The sequence below is a fragment of the Xiphias gladius genome, chromosome 22 (assembly GCF_016859285.1).
Source record: "Xiphias gladius isolate SHS-SW01 ecotype Sanya breed wild chromosome 22, ASM1685928v1, whole genome shotgun sequence".
Lineage (NCBI taxonomy): Eukaryota > Metazoa > Chordata > Actinopteri > Istiophoriformes > Xiphiidae > Xiphias > Xiphias gladius.
In genome coordinates this window covers 12,967,994-12,983,705 of record NC_053421.1, presented here as the reverse complement: position 1 = coordinate 12,983,705, position 15,712 = coordinate 12,967,994, and the positions used below count along the sequence as shown (strand labels likewise).

At 39.1% G+C, this 15,712-nt stretch overlaps 2 protein-coding genes across 2 annotated transcripts; one reads left to right on the top strand and one right to left on the bottom strand.

Moving 5' to 3' along the window:
• The first annotated feature begins 790 nt into the window (after window positions 1–790).
• LOC120784668 (E3 ubiquitin-protein ligase TRIM21-like) lies at window positions 791–4,424 on the top strand. Its single transcript, XM_040118645.1, has 2 exons — window positions 791–913; window positions 1,141–4,424. Exon 2 carries the CDS (start codon window positions 1,143–1,145, stop codon window positions 2,943–2,945), a length of 1,803 nt encoding a protein of 600 aa, XP_039974579.1. The 5' UTR covers window positions 791–913; window positions 1,141–1,142; the 3' UTR covers window positions 2,946–4,424.
• Window positions 4,425–6,106: 1,682 nt separating this feature from the next.
• Window positions 6,107–10,081, bottom strand: LOC120783626 (CCN family member 3-like). The gene is made up of 5 exons (XM_040116716.1): window positions 9,893–10,081; window positions 9,152–9,380; window positions 8,753–9,007; window positions 8,129–8,358; window positions 6,107–7,984 (listed from the first exon to the last, which is right to left on the bottom strand). Exons 1-5 carry the CDS (start codon window positions 9,947–9,949, stop codon window positions 7,691–7,693), a joined length of 1,065 nt encoding a protein of 354 aa, XP_039972650.1. The 5' UTR covers window positions 9,950–10,081; the 3' UTR covers window positions 6,107–7,690.
• Between the last annotated feature and the right edge of the window lie 5,631 nt (window positions 10,082–15,712).

The following is a 15,712-nucleotide window of genomic DNA, read 5'->3' as shown; positions in this document are numbered from 1 at the left end:
TGTTTAAGTGAATCATTTTGAATGTATCTATTAAATATTTTTTATGAAACTCCAGTCTCTCTCTCTCTCTCTCTCTCTCTCTCTTTATATATATATATATATGTGTGTGTGTGTGTGTGTGTGTGTGTGTGTGTGTGTGTGTGTGTGTGTACTACAGTAAGAAGAGTTTTATTCAATGTTAACCAAAAGTAATCAGATTACATCATTGATTCATCAGGTGAAATTTGGTATTATCAGTTTTTAGCTGATTTACTATATAACCTCTAACACTCAACATTAGAAATCAACTGACTGTAGTTACAATCCAAAACAGTGGAGGTACATTCATACTTCTTTCTACTCTATCTTAAATGTAGAAACATTGAAACTAAACAGCTGTTTTGTTGGGGAGAGAATATTTGTGGAGTGATTCATTACATTTTCAGTGGCGAAAACACTGTAATATCGTTCTTTTGACGTTAACACTTTAAGAGTGGACATATGACAGACAATTTGGTACCAGCTGACCTGATTCAGAGATGGATTTCCTTTTACTGTTTGAGTTAGGGGTACAGATTCTCGCACTGTTGTTTTAGTCGAGTGGATCTTTTAATTACACTGTGACACCCAAAACTGACTTAAGTGACAAAAGCAAGTAGTAATTAAGGATTCTGTATTAGCTTTATTATTGCTCAAAATCATATTTTAATTTAATGTCATCATTTGTTTGACAAGGAGCAAGTATGAAGGGGTTAATGTCATGTAGGAAGAGCGGATGGGAGGAGTTTTAAAGAGGGGAGGAGCACCGCTGCATCATCTAAAGAGAAATGAAACTTAACATTGCGTTTCTGAACAAAACTCAACAACTGGTAAACACAGTTCAGTCTGTCAATTCATGTACCAAGAGAGACAGCAGAGCTGAGCGTCGACAAAGGTGAAGTGCAACTCCTGCATTTACCTAACAATACTTTGATACTGTTGGATATTCATAGATATTATGTGTAATGAAATTGTTCATGTACTGTCGAGTGAATAGTGTTGTCTTTGCCAGCCATGATTTCTGTATAAAATGGCTCACACCTGTAGATTTTACAGTCAGAGACAAAAAAAATCAATAAATTAATGATGGTTCTTAGCTTTAAAACCCCTCCTCTCCACTAGATATGGCCTCAGCCAATAGCTTCTTGTCTGAAGATCAGTTCCTGTGCTCCATCTGTCTGGATGTCTTCACCGAGCCCGTCTCAATTCCATGTGGACACAACTTCTGCAAGGCCTGTATCACCAAGCACTGGGCTGGCAAAGACCAGTGTCAGTGTCCACTGTGCAACGAGAAGTTCAACAAAGGACTCAAAATCCGTGTCAACACTGGATTCAGGGAGGTTGTGGAGAATTTCAAGAAACATCGCGTCATAGCTAAAAATGATGTCCTAGTCAAACCAGGCCAGGTGCCATGTGACTGCTGCATTGGGAAAAAGTTCAAAGCGTCCAAAACTTGTTTGGTGTGTTTGGCCTCCTACTGCGAAACACACTTAGAGCCTCATCAGAGAGTTGCTGCCTTAAAGAGGCACACACTGACTGATCCTGTGCAGAACCTGGAGAACAATGTATGCAAGAACCATAACAGGATTTTAGAGCTCTTCTGCAGGAATGACCTGACTCGTGTTTGTGTCCTGTGTACAGAACATAGTGCTCATGATACAGTCCCTTTAGAGGACGAGTATGAAGAGAAGAAGGTTCAGTTGGAGCAGAAAAAGGTGGAATTACAGGAGATGATACAAGAGCGAAAAAAGAAGGTTCAGGAGATAAAAGAAGTAGCAGACGACAAGATGAAAGACAAAGATGAAGCAATAGCAAATAGTGTTCAGGTCTTCGGTACTTTGGTAGTCTCGATTGAAAGAACCCTTGCTGGGCTGGTGAGCGTGATTGAAGAGAAACAGAGAGCAGCAGAAAGACAGGCTGAGGTGCTGGTCAAAGAGCTGGAGAGGGAAATCACTGAGCTCCAGAGGAGAATCACTAAGCTGGAGCACATCTCACACACTGAAGACCACCTCCAGCTCATCAAGATGTTCCACTCCTTCTTCTCCTCCTCCTCCTCACAAACCAAGAACTGGTCTGACATCAGTATCAGTGGTCAGCACTGTGTGGAGGAGGTGAAGAGCGCTATGGTGAAGCTGCAGGTGACACTCACCAAAGAGATGGAGCGAGCTAGTCAAGAATTCAGTGTGTGCTGTGGTAAAATCCTTTCCGAAGAAACTGACATAGTGAAAAAAACGGTACAACCAGTCACAAATCTAGAGACCCTGCCTGAGGGCGTCAAGTTGGATACAATCCGAAGGCAGTATGCAGTGGACATGACATTTGACCCATGCACTGCAAATGATCTGCTCCTATTTTCAGAGGATTTTAAACAAGTGCAAACTTCTCACATTTGGTGGATTGCAAATGAAGGCCCGCACAAATTCAACAGATATGCCTACGTCCTTGGAAAAAAGGGCTTTTCTGAAGGGAGATTCTACTATGAGGTTCAGGCCAAAAGGAAGACTGGCTGGGATTTAGGAGTAGTCAGAGAGTCGATGCGTGGGAAGAGGACTTTCACGCCAAGCCCCAGGAATGGAGTCTGGATCATTAGATTGAGGAACAACACCAAATGCACAGCTTTAAATAATGTTTCTGTCAAGCTCTCCTTGATGAAGAAACCTGAGAAGGTTGGGGTGTTTGTAGATTATGAGAAAAGACTGGTGTCCTTTTATGATGTGGACACTGCAACTCTGATCTACTCTTTTACTGGCTGCATGTTCAATGAGAAAATCTACCCATTCTTTAGCCCCGGCCCTTCTGAGGATGGTATAAACTGTGCCCCACTAGTCCTCTCACCTGCTAAAAACTCAACCACATGGGAAAAATGTTCAGAGTTTTTAGGCCTGATCATTACTCTCATTTTTCTGGTTTTGATTTCCATAAGTTAAACATTGCATCCTCTTTCACAAGGGCAGAGTTGAAACAGATTCTGATGAAATCTGAATCTAGTAAAATCTGATTATGATAAACGCAGTTCCTGAATATTCTGGAAAACAAACAAGCCATGCAAACAAGTCTACAGACCTGTAGACTGAGCTCAGTTTAACTGGAAATAATTAATTTCTTCCTCTGTACATGCTTTTTGATATTATGTTGGACATAATGTTGCAGGTTTATCTTTTACCTGTACCTTAGCATGTATTTTTGTAATGACATTAATCGTGTGCAATTAAGACAAGCCTTTAAAAAAAAAAAAAAAAAAGAAATCAAATAAAAATGTGTTTTACAGCAACTTAAAAAGCTTGCTACGGTTGTGGATGTACTGGTAGAGACAAGGTGGGTTAAAACCAGTCTCTCCTTCCAGTCAAAAACTCATCTGTCAGTTAATCATGTCTAACAAAATGACAATGTTTCATATACAGTAAGTCTGTAAGTCACAATACATGTTTTAGAAGTTGTTTTCACTTGCTCTCTCATTTGGTGTTGAATTTTCTGTGTTTGATGCACAAAATTAATTTACATAAAGTTTTCCTTTTCTATGAAACATGATGATAGTATCGTTTCACATCTACCACTCTGAACATTTAGGGAAATCATTATGTTTACTCTACCTAAGGTGAAGAGTGGTATTTTATGGATTTTACATCCATGTTACAGATTGAAGATCTCTTGAGTGAGATGGTGACACAGGCTCTCTTCTAATATACCACTAGAGGGAGCAATCTACTTATCTTTCATAGGAACAGTAGCTGTCACTACCCCAGGCAATGCATATAGAGATAAAACATGTTATTAACATTTGCCATCTTGAACTCTTTAGTAGTTTTTTCTCTTTTATTTGAATTGTCATGTGAATTGTCATTGTCATGCTTAAAGCTTTTTACTTAACTCCTCTCAGTCTTAGACTAAAATCACAAGTTTGTGTTAAAAACTATTTTAGACTGAAAAGTGAAACTGCACTATATGTACACAGAAGTCTGTCCATATGTTTAACACTATATACATTATGTTATATATTGCTGCAGCAGAATTACATACTGTATAATTACATATATTAGACTATAAACAGTTTCAAGTGTAAGAGAAGAACATATCTGATAGATTGTAGTGTACTTTGTAGCAAACACTTCCTTTTCTGTTCACATCCCCCTCAGGATTAACTGTAAGAACTTATCTGACTTTTCATCTTGCGCGATCAGATCAACATTTGCTGTACTATTTCTTGCTAATTTGAAAATTGTTCCACATTAATAGGCTAGACTAAGATGAACATGGTAAACATTATACCTGATAAACACCACATGTCAGCTGGTCACATACTTTACATCTTTTCTTTTCTAAATAAACTATTGTTTGGACATCAAATATGATAAAGTTTCAAAGCTGTGTTTATGGAACCTGTCTGAGTTTTAAGTTTGAAGAAAATATTGCACATTGAACATTATCATTAAAAAGTAATTTCAAGTCCAATATCACATTGTTTCCTATCTTTTCTAACAATTGGGTTTCTGTGGTATAACTGGCAAACCTGGTTATTTCTGTCAACTTTTACAGACCAGTATCTGAACACATCTGTCATCCCACTTGTACCTAAAAAAACAGGTTTAACATTCTTCCATAGTAATTCAATAGATGAACTAAGAGTTATAAAATGTGTCAGGGAACCAGCCAGTTCTGGGCTGCACAGTATTCAGCAATATTCTGCACCAGCCAATAATTCAGACAGGGGAAATGTAGCCTAAAAACTTGTCAGTCATGAAGTTTGGGCTGCAGCATTGTGGTTGCTCAGCTGGTCAGATTGTTTCACTGGCCATTAAATAAGTCTGTCGATAGCAGTTAGTCCATCAATAAACTAATCATCCAGGCAGTCAGCAGTCAGCCTGTCATTCAGTTGGAAAAATCAACTGTTTGGCCACTCACTGAACCAGAATATCGGCTAACCAGCCGAGGAGTATAAAATAACTCACAACACAAAGGTTGAGGCTCTGTGATACTTTACCTCTCAAAATCTGAAAAGTGCTTAAAGGAGCAATGCGTTAAACTATCCAAACTGTACCTCACTACAGTATGAAGTTGACTTTGGTATCTGGGTGCAATTAGCATTTTAAGGATTTAGTGAGATGCTCATATTTATAGAGAAATCTAAACACAATTACAGGTAAAATTTAACAAGACCGAATTCTACAGCCAGACTAGCAGCTCAGCGAGACCGTACTTTGCCACAGCGGTGCTTTGAACCGAAGGCTAATGTCTGCATGCTAAAAAGCTCACAATGACAGTGCTAACATGCTGATTTTTAGCGGATATATTGTTTGATGTCTGTACAAAATTTCATGGCAATCCATCCATTGTTGGAATACCTAAGTCTGGAACAAAGTGTTGGACAGACCAACTTACAGACAAACCATCATTGCCTGAAGCCATGCCGCTAGCATCTGTCTTTCATCATTTGCTTTTATTTCATCATTTAGCTGACTCTTTAACCTTAACATATTTACAGTGAGTTCAACACGAGAACAAGCTTCAAATCCTAGATCCACAAACATAACCAACACGTAACTTAAAAATTACCACACACCTGCGCTCAGCAGAAACCAGATGTGTCAACCACTGTGTCGGCCCCCCACTGATTCAAGCCACTGATGAGTTAAAGTTTCCACTGAGGAGCTATTTTAGGAAGCAGAAGTAATTCTACAGGGGATAAGAGGCTTTTCCACTGTGACCCTACAGGTGGGGTTTACTGGGAGAGGTCAAAGGTCACCACCCACTATCAGCGGGACTTGGAGGGTTTGGCAGCTCCTGGGTCCCATTTGATGACACCAACATCCTGGACTGTTGAAAGGGAATCCACAGGAGGAGGTCTACCCCAAATGCAGATGTCTGAAAACTTTCAAGATGTGCATCCATTTCTAGTGAAAGGGATTATGTATCTAATCAGTACCAATAATTCTACAATATAATAGTAATATTTTTTTTTTATTCAAATACCGAGACAAAAGATATTGGATCTTTTTGGGAAAGGTGACGAGTCTCCAGTACTGATAAATGTAAAGCAGAAATATTGTAGTATTAAGTAATACTTGAAATTTGACTGACCTAAAATCTACATAACACATCCATGAAAACTACATTTATAACATAACAGTGGGATGTAGGGCAATGATCAGCCACCTGTCACACAGCACGAGAATTCACTTGTCATTAAGGCTACGTCATCCTATCTCCCTCCCCTTCAGTTTAATATCTATGAGTTACTTCCTTCTTGATTCACTTCATGCAATAAACTCAGCCTGAAGCTACCACTCATTTACACCCAAATCATCACCCCCTTTTTATCAGCCCAACTGACTGCACCACACAGCAACATGATATACTGTATGTACTTGCAATGTTCCTTTCCCATCACCAGCAATAAAATCAATAAAAAAAATATTTTATTATTTAATGACAATAAAACGATTCAAACCTTGATACATAAAATACACTTTTGTAGCATTGTTCCGACAGATACAGAAACAAGCAGTTTGACGTATAATTCAAGTAGTATTAAAAAAAAAAAATCACATACCAATATATACAATTCATGTTTACATTGTTACCGATTAACGCTGTGTATTTGATACACACTCAGTCAAACAAGCTATACAGCAAGTATTTACAAAACTTTTGTCATTATAAAAATAGCTGTTATTTATGTGCACTACTTTAAAAAAAAGAGTAATAATATCCTTTCTAGACCAAAAGAAAAATAAAAACATAAATTTGCATTTAATGATAAGAGCATAGACTTTATGCATTTTGCAACAGGAGTAGGATTTTAGGCAGATGTTAGAAATGACACTAAGCCACCACGGTGAACTCTCTTTCATAGTTTGAGCCCTTGGTTGGGACCAGGTCAAAGTACACAGCCCAGTTATTTCAAAAATGTGTTCCATAGTTGGAACATTTCCATGGCAGTGCTGATAATTAAGGCTGAACAAAACACACTGTGGGTTTCATGTTCCTTGTCTTAAAAAAAATGCTAAATACTGCCTGACTAGCTAACCCAAGTGTCAATCAAACTAGTAAGTTGCGAAGTTTCATGCAGCCATGACACTGCTGCATGTCTTGCATGACTCTGTGACTGTTCACCTTTATGCTGTTTGACCTCGTGAATAGAGGCTTTTTAAAGTAAACCTCCACAGTCTCCTCCAAGTACGTAAGAGCACTGTTGTGAATGGCTGGTAGTATACTCTACCTGATCTCTAGAAGTGGAGAGAATCAATTCGTCACAAGGTTTAAGTGCTTTACTTAGCAATAGGGAAGATGACACTAATTTGTTCACAGGATGATACACAATTAAATCCCTCTCCAGATATAGAGATATAAAGATATTTTATTCTCTACAATCTCATCCTCAAAAGAAGATTCTCATTGTATGAATGCAAGAATGATTCTGATCACAATTAGCAGAAATTACTTCACTTTGGGCATGTTATAAGTTATAGGCCTATACACTGTGCAGTTTTAGGACTATTGTACTGTATATATTATATTGTAGACAGTCTTATTTCAGTCTAAAATTTAGAGTAAATGCAACTCATGTTTGGGAAGAAGCCAACTCAAGGAATCCCTGGATTTACACAGTCTTCAGCTACAATCTGGATTTACCCTTCATTAAAAATTAATTATTATTTTAAGGGGCCTCTCTGACCTATAACCTCATACCACTGTATCCCAGCTCTGATGGCTGCCACACAGCATTGTCACGGGGGCAGTGGCTGTGGCAAGCACAGGTCAGGATCACCATGACCGGCCTCTTGGTGGTTTTGCCGTTGGCACACTGGAACTCCACCAGGGCAGTCTTGGTTCTGTGGGGGGTACAGCAACGGCCATCTGTGCAGGAGCCACAATAACGAGGCTTGTAGGCCTGGGCACTGGTGCAGTTCTTATAGGAGAGGTGGACGGCTTTGTCGCTCCTTATCATCCTCTGGCACTTACTGCCTCTCTGTGGGGAGAGAAAGAGCTATTTACTGACTGGATGTTATTTAACCAAGTCCACCTGGTACTGAACAAAAAGTACAGTAGTTTATGTATTCTCATGTTACTGATTACTGACTCATGTTGTTCCAAAGAACTATCCAAAAAGTACCTTTGGTGCAAGCTGTGTCAGCTGCGTCTGATCCTGCAGGTCATCACAGGGTCTCACCATACACAGCCGGCTCTGCTTCATCATCTCACAACGACGGTTCTTGTTGGTTACTCTGGTGGAGACCCCCATGCCACAGGTTCGAGAGCAGGCGCCCCACTCTGTGGTCTGCTCAATGCAGTTCAGGCTGGGGTCCCAACTGTCAAAGCTCACTGTCTCTTCCTGACGATAGGCTTAAGGAACACACAGAGGGACAGAGTGGGTTAGAGTGGAGAAAGAAATCAAAGAAGTAGACACAGCTGTTTGGCTAGCAACGAATCCAAGAATATTATAATAATATTAAATTACTGTTTCACATTCCAGACTGAATTAACAATACTGTCTCTTTCCTCTGTGTTTCCTCCTCTTTTCTCATCCCTTATATTCTATTTTCCTCTTCCCTTTCTTCCTTGGGTCCTGCTTCCTTACCCTGAACAGGTCTGAGAAATGTACATAACCTTTTAACTTTATGTCTCACACTGGAGTGACACCAACATCAAAGAGGAATAGGCGATTGTATGTGTTTATCTGTGTCTATGGTCTGCTCATATGTACCATCTCATTTCATCCCACTTCCAGTGTACTCACCCGCCATGGCAAAGCCGCCCAGTGCACTGGCCTCAGCCTGGGGCTCACACACCCACGTCTCGCAGCAGTCTCCGGGTAACTGGACCCTCCGTGGCATTGGGCAGTCTGGCCCAGGCAGCATCACATCCACGTTGCAGCGCGGCACGCAGGCGATCTGTCCGTCACGACACATACACTGGTACTTGCAGCTGGGGAAGAAGGTCTGGCCGTTCTGGTAGACAGAACCGTCCAAAACACACACATCTCCCTCATGAGCTGGTGGAAGGAGAGAAAGAAGGCAGTATGGTTTTGTTTTAGTTTTAATTGCTCATGTCAGGACCCACTTATGTACTTACAATGCATTTCCCATATACTGGACAGCCTGTATACATTTGCGAATGATGTCAACAGCCTACTCACCTGCACAGATACCAGTCCTCTTGTGGATGTCAGCTGTGTAGTCACACTGCAGCCCTTTACGTGTGTCACAGGGGTTCATTTCAGAGCAGGCCTGTCCTTTCTGACGGGCACACACCAGGCAGCAGGCACAGTCGTCCAGGATCAGGGGCACCCCAGGGAGACACATGGGGGGCTCCTTAGGGCACTGGCATCTCCGTGGACACGCCTGGGACCGGACTACTGTAAACAACTGGGTGGGAAAGAGAATGAATTTAAGTGTTTTACCATACATGTTGGTGAGTCTCACTCTCTTTAAACCAATTAATATGACTGATTATTGACAACTGGGATTAAGAAAAAAAAATCCAAATCACAGGATATCTGTGAAGATTCTCAATCATCCAGGTCAAATCACAGGATACAAAAGCTGGTAAACATCTTGTAGGGTAGTGTACTATTACATATCTAATGTGGGCAAAAAGTGGTTAAAAACTTTTTTTCCATTAATCAAATGAAGCAAATTAGTATATCGTTTAAAGCTTTGTGATTAAAGTCAGTTTAATCAGCAAAAATTAAAAAAGAAACATTGTCCTCATATCTACTAGATTTAAAATTATTTGCTAGAAGGTAATCTAAAAGTTTCAAGGGTGAAAAGATTTTTGTATTGAAATAAAATGTTGCCATTATTTTAAACCTGGAACCACAATATAAAATACTATCTAAATGAAAGTCAGGCTATTCAGTTACGGTTGTAATGCCTACCTGTGCTGTAAAAAAAAAGACAAATAGAGCTCTCGCCAAAAGATTATACATCTTCATGTTTAGTAGAGCAGAATCAAAAATATCTGCAGTCAAGAAAGTGTTGAGTTATCTTTACAGGAGCTAAACTGAGCCCACTGGTTCGGGTTGAATGTTTCCTCCTCTCTGGCTGTGGTGTAGCAGAAGGTTGTACTCTCTTTGTCGTTCTGGCTCAGGACTCCGGAGAGGAGGACCTTATATAGCGGGGCTGTCCTGCTGGCACCATGACGACAAACAAGAAGGAATGTTGGAGAGATCTCCCAGAGTGCTGGAGGAAGACGAGAGTCACATTTTATTGTGAGATCCTGGCAAAGAGGGTACCACAAACACACACAGAGAGATTTCAAACTCTACAATGTAACATTCTGCTAACGTTATTGTTTTTAATATATACGCATAACATATAAATGCTAACCTATTTTATAATTAATCACTGTAAATTATATACTTGTATATTTGTTAATCAGTCAGTCAGTAATTAACTCATTTTTTTCCACACGTGTCATTTCTTCTTATTGAAGTATCCTTTGCAGTCCATGATGTTCATTTTACTACACACGGGCCTGGGGTATCCCTTACACTATTCCCACTGACACTGGGGGTTGACCCTTTGACCTCTCTCCCCAAACCACAGCTGGGAGGTCAAAATGGAAAGCCCTCTTATTCCCCGTAGAATCGTTTCTGCTTCCTAAAATAGCAACACATTGGAAACTGAATTTTTGGTGGTGGTGGTGGTGGTGGTGGGGGGGTGACAATGTGGTCGACACATCTGGTCAGAGATGTGTTATGCTTTCTTCTGAGCAGAGGTATGTGGACGGATTTCAGCTCTCAACTCCAGCTCTGAATTTTTGGAGTACTGAAAACACAAAACAGCTTTTTGAATGGCAGATTGTGTTTCTCTATAAGAAACTAATTCTAAAACACTGAAAAAACAAACAAAAACACCAGTGCTTTACAGACTTATAAAGAGTAGATTATATTAAATATCATTTGTTCATAGAGAGACAATGTTACAATAACAGTTGAACAAAGCAATTCAATGACGTATGGAAAAACATTAATAAGGCCCTACAAGAACTCGTGGCAGAGCTGAGTGCGAGAATAAGCCGATAGTAATTTGAGGAATGAGATAAGTGTGAATGTAAATGTATGTATTGTGTGAATGCAAGTGTATCCATATTTCAAGTTAGACATCAACCTATGATATTATGTCACATAATACACCCAGTTTCCAGTTTATTGAGGACATATATGTAAAACTAATACAGCAGACTTGCAATAAATCCTACCTTCATGAAGGTTATGATGTTCGGTTTTTATTTAAACTGTTTTAGAGAGGCAGCTACAATTATAGAACTGTTGAATTATAGTGTGTTATACTAAGAAGTGTTTCTAGTATTCTGTCAGCCCCATATATCTCAGTAAGGATAGACTAAATATTAGAAACAAACACCACACAGTATAACGAGATACTCAACAGCACAGCAAACTACAACCTTTAAACTTTCCACAAAGTTCAATCATCACCACTCTAAATAAGTTTCAACAAAAACATGTATGTTAAAACCTTTGTGAAGGCAGATTTAACTGTCAGATTATTGTATTAGGCCGCATTAGTTTGTGATAGCTAGTTGTACCTAATAAAGTGGTTACTGAGTGTATGAAGACATTATGAGCAATGGCTTAAGCGCTAAAATGGCAGGTTGTGGCCATGAGTGGTTTTAAAATTTCTGTTGTATTCACGTGAAAGTATTTTTCAGTTGAAAGTAAAGTTACCAATTTGGTATTGTTTGATTTACAAAAACACAAACAAACAAACAAACAAACAAACAAACAAACAAACTGTTGTGTGTAAAAATATTTTACTTTAAAAGGTGTATACAGGACAGTATGCATAGAGCTGGTCCCTGTCCTACTTCGGTGCCCTCAACTGGTAGTTTTGAAAAAGATGCTGTGGCAACTGCTCTCATTTTTGTTTCATTTCAGGACTGTCAAAACTTTCCACTAAACAAGAAGTTAATCTATCAGAGTAATCGTATGCTATCAGAAAAATGCCACAAACACGAAAAAATTTGCACAAAATGGTTTTAATTATGAGTTCTACCTACTCATGCTTTTTACATTCGCCCAAAGGTCACCGACCTCACTCCGGCGGCTCATAATTCAGATGGCGGGCAAACCGAAGCCGGAATGTAGCTACTAATTAAACCCAAGATGGTGGAAACGGGCGACAGAACGGATGTATTTTTGCCAAAGCCAAAAGCTAATGGAAAAAACAACAGCGAGACTGAGGAGGGTGTCCGGACAAGTTGGAAGAAGAACACAAGGACCAACGCGGAGGCTCCTGAAGCAGATATAACATGAGGCTAAATGCTAACTGCTAGCATAAGGATAGCCTGCTATTGATTTGACCAGCCTCTATTTCATCTTCGTGTGCGTAGTTTTTCAAGTTGGAACGTTTGATCTAAAGGATGAAAAAACAATCTGGGTCCTTATCATACAACAGTTAGACCGGTTTTGTCCATTGCCCCGGAGTTTTGAGTCACGGTGGATGCTTCTATGGACAGGACAGAGGCAGACAACACACACCTGGTCCAAGGTAAGACGGCTTGCTTTGCTACTGTGCCAAATATGTGCTGTAATCCTGGTTTGATAGAGGAGGCAGACTGATAGCTATTAGCATTTTTATTATGATTTCTCAGTGATTTAGTCGTGTGCTTATAGTTGCTAGTTGTTGTCTCCTTTGCTACTCAAATGCGGCTCATTTGATTTTTATTTATTTTTTTTTGGTAGCATTTATAGTGATTTATGTTTCAAAATGTTTAAGGTCTGTGTACACATTAATTTATTTGTTTATTTGTTTTTTTTAAGTTATTCAGGCTGATTAGATCAGCTGCTTGTGTGGACATGCCCACTCAGGCTGAGTAGAAGTCAAATTAGCCAAAATGAATTAAAGACACCAGGTGTAGGGCTTCTGTGAAGATATTATAGTATTTGGTATTAGTGTTAGAAATCCAGAGCAACTGATATTTGTTGAAAGATAGTTTGTCAAAATCAAATTCCATACAGAGAGTAGGCATTATATTATAAGGAGTGTTATAAGCTGATGTGTGGGAGGAGTTCAGTGTTCAACATTTTCTATTCTTGGTACTTGACTTGTACCATTTGGTTACACCCACTGCTACCATTTTTTTTGTTTTTTTTGTTTTGTTTTTTACTTACTGTTGCCATAGCAATTTGTTGGACTCAGTAAAGATATCTAAAATATGTGACCTAGAAATAACTACCACATCAGGCCTGGAGTTTTGGAAATCATTTATAGTAAGTTTTGAAATTAAATTCCCCCATTTTTCTTGCTGTAATAATGAAATATCTCACCTCCCAACTTCTCAAATAACTCTTGGTTGGGACTTGCTGCCCATCCACAATGTGTCTATCTATATGGGTTCCTCAACCAGTTAGTGAATAAGAGACAGAAGGTGAGGTTAAGGATGGCTTTCTAAATAACCTGTGATTCCAGCAAGGGGGGGGTGGCTCTGCCAAAATCTTGATTCAGTGTTGTTCAAACAGTTTGCAAGTGGAAGTTGAAGAATGTCAAACTTCACAGGAAGGCTGTGTTTGCAGACTCTCTGGATTTATGCTCCTTTACTGCTTCTACTTCGATCTTTTTCTAGCAAATTGTGTCTCTGAAGAGTGGGACAATCCAGGAGATGCTACCAGACATGTTTTTCACAGCTGCTGAACTCATAATTGCATATGGATTTGGTTTTGTAGATGATATGGATCAAAGTGATACAGTACTGAAAAAGTGACTGGCCCTATGGATCAGCTTTGACTATCCTACTGAGATGCTGATATCAAAATTTGAAAAGAGACTTTAATTTGTAAAAAGGCTTACACTGACTGTAACTTAAAACCCCATTTTCTCCTCATTTCTATTTTCTACATAGTTTTGTCTCCCTCACAGCTTTGACCTTTTCATTATTAGATGAATTAAGTGTAGTAGTAAGTCAGGTCAGCAGACTTCCACTCCTCGTTAGGCAAGCGCCCACTTAACCTAAACAGGCCTGTTGATGGGCTAAAGTAAACAAAACATTTGCTTTGGTTATCTCCTCAGTCAATTTCAAGCTTCTCTTCTCATCTCTCTTTTTATTTTAAAAAGTATTTAATTCCTAGGATTGTTATCCCTCAAAACAATTCTTCCATAGTCACTCACTGGCAGGGAAAAAGTGTAATCTAAAACTGCTATTTTCAATTTCAATTTGTTTCTCTATATTTCTCACAGGAGTACCCTTTTCGACTGGTGATTTGAAAGTTAGTAATGATGACATTGTGGACAGTAGCGAAAGACAAAAATACAAATATACGTCCTAGGAAACTTGAAATAATAGGGTTATTTGCTGTGCGAAAGCTTGGCACAGTATGGCAAAGTATGACATCTCTCAGGAACGAGGTGGGAAGTCTGCATACGCACATTCATGGTATCTGTGAAATATTTCCACTCTACTCCAGAGAGGAGAGAAGGAACATATGGAAGAAAAGAGACGGGGACAGAAATGGAGATGGATTAATGAGAGGGGGGGTCTCATTAATTATAGAGGGGGTCTGTGGTAGCACCAGTACTTGTTGAGATTTAAACTTTGTATTATTATCACATTTATCTTTTGCTTATCCCGAAATGCACTTCATCGTTCAGTGGCAGGAAGTGTTTCAGTAACACTTTAAATTGAGGTTTGACACAGTCCTTTCTAAATAAAGACAGATCACACAATGAAAGCCTTCAACTAACATCCAGTCTATCAGCCTGCTGGCTCTTGGTGTTGGACCCTGCTGTATGGCTTCAAGCCTTTTGCCAAGTGGTCAGGCCACACAGTCGACGCCGCCACTGAGAGCTCACCATGATTGGCCCAGAGTTTACACGGACAGTCCGACAACAGTTTCAAAACATCATACAGTAACATTTGTGGTCAACAGTCTGTGTGGCACAGTGGGTCGAGGATTCAGCTTCTTCTTTGTGCCTTTCCGTATGTCATGTTGTTCTGTTCACATCTAGGCAGCTTATATTTTATTATATTATGTTGCAGATATTAAAGCTGTTTTTATATTTTTAGTTTATGGTCAGTATTCTGCTTGGTTGAGTTGTAGTTTGGGACCCCAAATTCATTTTGGGACCCTTTTCCCGATTAATTCAAAGCAATAGCATTAATATTCATTAATTTGGATGAAAGAAAAAATTCCCTTTGCATTTTTGGGAGGTATGGTTTAGTCATTCACTGTTGTTACCGGCACTCTGAGGCATATAATCATTTATGAATCCTTGCTTGCAGACACAGTATTAGTTCAGGAACAGATGAATTCAGATGAAGCAAAACCTATTCAGACAAAATCATATCACTGATTAAGTTATCCATTTATCATTAAAGCAAGGTTAGTTACTCTTGGTAGCCCAAAAAAACACTGTCTGAGATCTCATGGTTGCAGTCCATCACTGACTAAAACTTGGATGAGAATCTCATCTCCTTACAAATTAAGACTCTACAGGTGAATAGGGTAAAAATGTTATTTAATAGATATCACTGTGAATTTTCCCCATTTGATTACATACATTAAGACAGACATTTATTTATTTTTTTATTACAAGTCTCCTATATTTTTGGTTTAAATTTGCAAACGACTCATTATCTAATTAAATATGCACTGATTTGCCTAAATTTACAGAACAGAAATATGAATATGGATAAAGCCAGGTTCAGAATTCTTGTTTAATTTTGTTGACATATTAGA

What these genes read in the sequence shown, in the direction of transcription:
- LOC120784668 (XM_040118645.1), top strand. Translation starts at nt 1,143, where the DNA reads ATGGCCTCAGCCAATAGCTTCTTGTCTGAAGATCAGTTCCTGTGCTCC.
- LOC120783626 (XM_040116716.1), bottom strand. Translation starts at nt 9,949, where the DNA reads ATGAAGATGTATAATCTTTTGGCGAGAGCTCTATTTGTCTTTTTTTTT. An exon ending in TCTTTTTTTTTACAGCACAG is followed by an intron (nt 9,381 to 9,892) that starts GTAGGCATTACA and finishes TTTCCCACCCAG; the next exon opens with TTGTTTACAGTAGTCCGGTC. An exon ending in GAGGACTGGTATCTGTGCAG is followed by an intron (nt 9,008 to 9,151) that starts GTGAGTAGGCTG and finishes TCCTTCCACCAG; the next exon opens with CTCATGAGGGAGATGTGTGT.